Source organism: Arachis stenosperma, chromosome 5 (assembly GCF_014773155.1).
Source record: "Arachis stenosperma cultivar V10309 chromosome 5, arast.V10309.gnm1.PFL2, whole genome shotgun sequence".
In the NCBI taxonomy this organism is placed as follows: domain Eukaryota; kingdom Viridiplantae; phylum Streptophyta; class Magnoliopsida; order Fabales; family Fabaceae; genus Arachis; species Arachis stenosperma.
In genome coordinates this window covers 133,217,973-133,225,518 of record NC_080381.1, presented here as the reverse complement: position 1 = coordinate 133,225,518, position 7,546 = coordinate 133,217,973, and the positions used below count along the sequence as shown (strand labels likewise).

General features: G+C 31.2%; 1 protein-coding gene across 1 annotated transcript; it reads left to right on the top strand.

The window, feature by feature from the left end:
- Nucleotides 1-3,876: 3,876 nt before the first annotated feature.
- LOC130982947 (transcription factor HHO3-like) lies at nucleotides 3,877-6,693 on the top strand. Its single transcript, XM_057907098.1, has 5 exons — nucleotides 3,877-4,380; nucleotides 4,541-4,872; nucleotides 5,084-5,396; nucleotides 5,724-5,800; nucleotides 6,111-6,693. Exons 1-5 carry the CDS (start codon nucleotides 4,248-4,250, stop codon nucleotides 6,501-6,503), a joined length of 1,248 nt encoding a protein of 415 aa, XP_057763081.1. The 5' UTR covers nucleotides 3,877-4,247; the 3' UTR covers nucleotides 6,504-6,693.
- Nucleotides 6,694-7,546: the final 853 nt, after the last annotated feature.

Sequence of the window (7,546 nt, the reverse complement as noted above, 5' to 3'; positions counted from 1 at the left end):
AGAGAGAGAGAGAGAGAGAGAGAGAGAGGAGAAGTTAGAGATAGTAGTTCAAAAATGAGGGGGGAGATAGTTCGCAATTCGAATTTAGTGCAAAATTACCATCGGATTTACCGGCGGATAAATTTGACGGTAACGCTTTGTGAATGACAAAAATGCAGCTTTGCACTATTTCGAATTATCGGCAGATAAATCTACTGGTAAATCCGATGGTAATGATCGCGATAATTTTTCTTTTTTTTCCTCCAATTATTACTAGCGAATTTACCGTCAGAAAATTCAATCCGACGGTAATATTTTTACCCGACGAATTTATTGCCAAATCCATTGATAAACTCTCCGCTAATGTTCAACACAAAATCGGACGGTAAATTTGATGGTATTCAGCCTTGTTGTATTGTCGACCTTGCTCATCCAAGCCTAGAGTGAGGTTGTGGATCTGCTCACGCAACTTGGCCATGGTCTCTTGAGATATCAGTGGAACACTCATAGCCATGGAGGATGCCGCCAGAGAATCGAATCGAAGGGTGTTGGCCAGGGGCGAAGCTAGGTGGTGGGAAAGGGGGGCGATGGCCCCCCCTAATTTTAATTTTTTACATGTAAATTATATGTAAATTTTAGTTTAGCCCCCCCTTAAAATTTTATTTTAGTCTTAGTTTATTGGATAAATATTTTTGGCCCCCCTCTAATATTTTATCTAGCTCTGTCCCTGGTGTTGGCGAAATAGGATCCCTTTCTATAAATGTAGTTCTTGTATGGCTATCCGATAATACTGTTCGACCCGTTGACTTCTTTAACACTTTGCTGGGATGCCTGGGTCTGAGCCTCTAATTCTGCCTCAAACAGCTACAAATGATGATTTAGAATCATTGTGCCACAAAGTGTAAACAATCCAAGTTATAATTTTTTTAATTTTGCTAGAATTTTTTCTTAGAGGCCTCCACCAAACAACATTCTCAATTTTTTCAATATAAATAGGCTCAATAAAAATAAAAGCATTAATGGCATCAAAACTTTAGATATTTTTAACAAAATTTTGGCAGATTTTTTTCTTAAATTAGAGATATATACCAAGCATCATTTGCATTTTTCACGAAGTAAATACTTCAAATAATCAATCAAGCCATAACCATTATGTTGTGCACTCTTTTGTTATATCATAATTTCCAGCAAATAAAGGGTCAAGAAGGTGTCACTAGACATCTTTCTCCCATTTTTGTGCGACAAATCCATCCTAAAAAAATTAAGTTTCTAGCAAAAACTAAACAATGGGTAGCATTTAAACATAGTTGTTAAAATTCAACTTTAACTCCAAGCAACAATCAATCGCAGTCTTAAGTCCTTTGTAAATCTATGCTTGATCGACTGAAATGAGAACATCAAAATCCTAACATTTATGTCCAATTGGGAAACATCAATAAATTTAACCATTTAACAATTAAACAACAAAAACAAATCAGTTTTCAATATTTTTTTACAGAATCAGTAGCAAGAAACCCTAACACATCTAACGTCATAACATTTAAATCCTCAAGCTAAAAAAAATAAAATCAAAATTCTTTTTCTTTAAACATACAAAAATTAAAACCATTTTTTAAAAATATTAAATTCAATTAAAATAAATTAAAATAAAATTAGAAACAGAAAAAATTACAAATAGAAATAGAGAGAATGAAAGGAAGCCAGTATCTAAGATCAATGCTTTGCTTTGCTCTATTGAAAAATTGAAAGTCAACCACATAATGAAAATGGAGAAAATAAGAGAAAAAAATTTAAATTTCAAAAAAAAAAAATCCTAACCTACTTTTGAATCTAAAGTAGAGGGTCAGGAGATGATAATTTTACGGCAGCACAAAGAATTTGCTCTATTGAAAGGGTGCATGTGACGATGATATTAGAAGCTAGAGGAAATGCTAATGGCGACAACAAAAATAGTGGAGGCTTGGTGGTATAGGACAGGGACTAGGGACGACGGCAGGGGGCACGATGGAGGAGGTGGGAGTGTTTGGGGGGATTTGGGGGTGTTTTAGAGGGTGTTTGGTGGGTTAAGGAAAGAAGATGAGTTTTTGAGATAGGTGAAAAAGATGGCGCTTGATTTATTTAGGGAATCATTACCGTCGGATTCTGCTTCGAAAAAATTTGACAATAATTTAAATTTATTGATGAAAATAAAACATTTTAATTATCATCAGATTCGATCTGACAATAACAATATTATCAACAATATTTTTTGTGTTCATATTTCAGTCAAATTTTCTAATTATATATTTAACAGAAATATTTGTGCTATTTATAATAGTTTTTATTGTTTGCTAAATTTAGTGTTGGATTCTGTAGGAAAAAAAAATTTATCCAACGGTAAAAATCATAACTTTTTTAATTAGTGTTACCATCAGAAAATTCAACAAAAATTTCAACAATATTACAGACAAATAGAATTTTGACAATAAATTTGACAATTTTAAGCTATTTTCTTGTAGTGTGATGCATTAACTAACATGTGATAATCATTGGCTAACGTGCCAATAGTATAGGATTTTCGTATTATATGTTATTTTACCAAGAATATAATTGAAATATTTAAAATATTAAAGATAAAATTAAAATTATATATTAAGAATAAAATTAACATAAAATATAAATATTGAAGACAAATACAATAATTACTACTCAATAATATTTTTATTAAAAATAAAAATTTTGATAAATATTGAATATATTGCTTATATAATTATAATATTTTTAAAACGTATGATTTTTATTATATAAAAATAACTTGGGTGCCTTTAAAGATATTTTTATTTAATTTACTAATAAAAGATTAAAAGTGTATAATACTTAATTACTTACCAAAATGACATTTTCGTTAGTAAATTATAAAAAGAAACTTTTGAAGTATCCATACTAAAAGTGAAACGTTAAAAAAAAATTTATCCTAAACATAATTTATTATATTTTTAAAAAATCTATTTAAGATATTTTATTTTTTAAAAATCAAATTAATATAATAAGCACATTAATCAACTCTTTTTTAAAATACTCTTTATTAACTATATTTTTTATTTATTATATTTTATGTTAGTGATTCAAATATAGAAAAATAATCTTACTAATCAGAATAATTATTTTTTATATAATAACAAAAATATAGATATACTAATTTGTTTAATAATTTTAATAATAAATCTTTTTTAAAAAAATTACATTTTATAGGCTAATTTTTTAAATAAAAAAATATTGATATTTTTACTAAAAATATAGTTATTTTATATAATTATATGTGGGTAAATTTTGTATATAAGAATCAACACATAAGATATATATAATATTTAAAATACGTATTATTATTCTAACAACACACAAAATATATATTAAATACGTGTCATTATTTTAATATAACACAGAATATATATTAAATACTTTTTTATATTTTTATAATATTATAATACACTTTAATATATATTTTATATTAATAATTAATTTTAATATATTAAGTACCCTACCTCTAAAAATAATTTCCGCACTCTATACTTTTCAAAGATAAAATTGCTGGAGATAAGGAGAGAAGAAAATAAAAGAAGTGTCTTTTGATCTTATCCGATGAGAGAGAGATAAAGAGGAGAGAATAGAACCCGCTGATGCAATTGCCAACTCACAATGAACTTAAAAGCGAATCAAAGCGTGGAATATTCATTCATAATATCATACTCTCTCTTTCTTCTATCTCTTACCGCATTTTCTTCCTTTTCACTTTTTCTTTCTATTATTTTACCCCTCACCTTCAAGGAAAGAAAACTAACGAGATACTACTAGTGATAGAAAGAGAAAATAATTAAAAAAAAAGAAGTTGAGAATATAAAACGCATCAAAGATTCGTTTTCTTATGCGACGCCCCGACCTCGGTGTGTTTTTTTCCTCCCAAGTTTTTCTACACCCTCCGATCCAACCCACAATACCACGTTCTCTCTCTACCTTCTCTTTCTTTCTTGCCTGTTTAGAAAGTTTATTCCGAATTTTGATTCTACTTAGATCCCATATTCTTCATTGTTGGATCCGTACTCTCTCTCTCTCTCTGCTTGTACAAAACGCCATTTCCTTATATATATTCCTTCTCACCCTCTTCTTCAAACAGTTTTAAGAGTTCCCCCCTCACGCAAACAAAAAAGGAAAGAGAAAAAAAAAAACCTGAACTCACGAGAAAACAAAAGAATAGAGAAGAATTTTGAAGAGGCTTGTATTGTTAATTTGCGATGCAATTCTCTGAGAAAATCCAACCCCAGAAGATGGGGTTTCGCGAGTACATCGAAGCATTGGAGGACGAGAGAAGAAAAATCCAAGTCTTCCACAGAGAGCTTCCCCTGTCCTTAGAACTTGTCGCGCAAGGTAAATATGAAACCGAAAAAGGAAAACATTTTCAGACACCCTTTTGGGGAAACTTGTTAAAGTTTGTTCCTTTTGTTTCTGGGTATTTTATTTGTTTATTTATTTTTACTTGTTTGCTCTTTTTTCTGATGTTCCAATTTTTTTTTCCTGTTTGATGCAGCAATTGAAGCCTGCAGGCAGCAGTTATCTGGAACAACGACAGAGTACAATTTGAATGGCCAATCGGAGTGTTCGGAGCAGACATCAACGGACGATCCTGTTTTTGAGGAGTTCATTCCAATCAAGAAAAGGGCTTCACCTGATTGCGATGAAGAAGATGATGAAGAATATTATGATGATGGTGAAGAGCAACATTCTCATAGAAACAAGATTCAAAAGGAGGATAGTACCAACAACAATAATAATAACAGCAGCTGCAGCACTGATAAGAAAAAATCTGACTGGCTCAGATCTGTTCAATTGTGGAACCCTGATCCCCAACCACCTAAAGAGGTACGAAAATAAGAAAAAAAAAAGTTTGGGTTCAACTTAGTTGAACTGTTTTAGTTTCTGTTTCTTGGTGTCGTTTTTGGTAATGAGTTATGTTACTTGCTCTGTTTAGAAAATTATTTGATGTATCCTCACCTAGTTAGACGCACTTAGTTCAAAATTTCTAACTGAAATAGTGTGGGAATCTGATTCTGTTTGAAATTTTGTTGATCAGGATGTTCCTAGAAAAGCGTCTGTTGTGGAAGTGAAGAGAAGCATTGGTGGTGCTTTTCAGCCATTTCACAGAGAGGAGAGCACTGTTGGAAAGGTTAATGCATCATCATCATCATTGCCAACTGCCAAAACGCCTTCTTCTCCGCCGGTACCAGCAACAAGTTCCACAGGACCTGTATCGACCGGAGGCAATGCTGGAAGCGGCGGTAAAAGAGAGGATAAAGGACAGGGTCAGAGGAAGCAGCGGCGGTGCTGGTCACAGGAACTACACAAACGGTTCCTTCATGCCCTTCAGCAGCTTGGAGGTGCAGATTGTAAGTATTTTAAGAAGCATAACATAATTTCCTTGTCAATTTTCTGTTACTCCCTAACTTTTGAGATTTCCCTCCTTCAATTTTGTAGCTAACATTTTCGAGTCGTTCAATTTTTTCCTTTAACATTTTGTTCTTAAGTTTTCAGTTTTGTTCCTAATATTTTAGATAGAATTATCATCTTTGGATAATTTCTACACAAATAAAAAATATTAAGGGCAAAATTGAATGAAATTAAAAAAGGTGTTTTTGAAGAAAATCACACCTATATATTACAATTTGAATTGTGTGTATTGTATTTGATATTGAATATTTTGGTGTATGTTGCAGCTGCCACCCCAAAACAGATAAGGGAGCTAATGAAGGTTGATGGCCTTACAAATGATGAAGTCAAAAGTCACTTACAGGTTAGTAATTTGTATACTAAACTACTCTTTGGTCATTTCTAACTTTATGACTCAATTGGATTTGAAGCTTAGACATAAATGGAGTAGTTTTGAAACACACAGACACAGGACATCTGTTTTGGATGACTGAACGTATAAAGTTATTTTACAATGACATTATATCAAAATTAAATTCTTTGAGAAATGATATAAGAGTTTAACTAAGTCATTGGTATCAATCCTCTTTAACTTTCATAACAATTGGAGTTAGTTGATCTTGTATTGTAAATCATAGTTCTAAAAGTGTTTATTCCGTGTTTGTCTTGGACAGAAATTTCGTCTCCACACAAGAAGGCCAACCACTATGATTCCAAACAGTGCAAACTCCCAAACTGCTCCGTTGTTTCTTGTTGGCAACATTTTTGTTCAGCCACAAGAATATGCTGCTGCTACTGCTGCCATAGCTACCTCAACAGTGTCATCAGGGGAATTAACCACGGTTACAACTGCACCACATGCTGCTATTTATGCACCTGTGGCCACACATCCAACTACCATTGTTCCCCGCACACAAACTCATCCTTCAATGAAGAACTCACCAAAATGCAACAAGTTAGAAGATGTTTCAGATCATTCACATTCAGAAGAAAGGGCTAATCACGGTGAAGGAAATTCTCCTGCCTCATCATCATCCACACATGGCACCACTTCACCTGGCTGTTGATTTTGAAGATGTGTGTAGAGAGGGAAAAAATGAAAAATAAAAACAGAAGTTTTGTTACCAAGTTCTTGTAGAAAGTCCTCTATCCCTCAATATTTTTATTTTTTTGGTTGTCCGAGATTTAATTATAGAAGAGAAATACATAGAAAGTGACAATTTTGATCTATAAATAAGTCACCCAATTTTAGTTGGATATACCATGTTATTTTTTTGGATTTTGCTAGGTAGACAATGATTTTTGTATAATGGGTTCTAAAATTAACAGAATAAAATAAAAAAATATTCCACCCTAAAGCTTAAATTATCTTCTAAATTTTAACATTAGCATAACCATATTCACACTTAGTGAATTATGAATAAATTGAATAAAAAGAAATAATCATCCAATTAAAAATATTGAACATAATCATTTGCATACCTATTGAATTGAATATTCGACATATTCATTGTTCACATTATTTAGTATTTTCATTGTTTATCTATACTTTTTCCATTTTTTATTCCGAGTAATGAAATGAATTATCAATTATTTTTCTAAAGCGTATAGGTGTTTACAGACTTTTTGAAATTATTTCAAAAAGTCGTGGGACTAGCAGATTTTAGTAATTTTGGTTAGTAATTAATTAGCATATATATTAAATTATTTTTAAAAAATAAATTGTATTGTTTTTTGTATGTGAAAGAGTATTATTGTCGGATAAAATTTTTTTCTCGGTTAGAGGAAATAACTTCGTTACAAGTATAATTCCAAATCAACAAGTAGCATTCAATCAAAGTTTAATTTTGTTTGTCATAAATGCAAACCAATAAAAATATCAAGAGTATTAGATTTCGGGTCGTTTCTCAAAAGAATTGCAATGAGGTGTGCACATTATTGATTATGGTATCCAACGGGTGGTTTGCAAATAAGGGAATAAAAAATTAAATAACAAGACATGTAAAGGAAACAATTAAAAAAAGCAAGTAATAAAGAAAGACACATTCATGATGAGGGTTGAGAATTAAGGCTTTCTATCCTAGTCACTAATCATATTACAATAATTATC

Bases quoted from the DNA above. Each gene is read 5' to 3' on its own strand.
- LOC130982947 (XM_057907098.1), top strand. From the start codon at position 4,248: ATGCAATTCTCTGAGAAAATCCAACCCCAGAAGATGGGGTTTCGCGAG. The intron at 4,873-5,083 runs GTACGAAAATAA...TTTGTTGATCAG, and splicing joins ATCCCCAACCACCTAAAGAG to GATGTTCCTAGAAAAGCGTC. The intron at 5,397-5,723 runs GTAAGTATTTTA...TGTATGTTGCAG, and splicing joins GCAGCTTGGAGGTGCAGATT to CTGCCACCCCAAAACAGATA.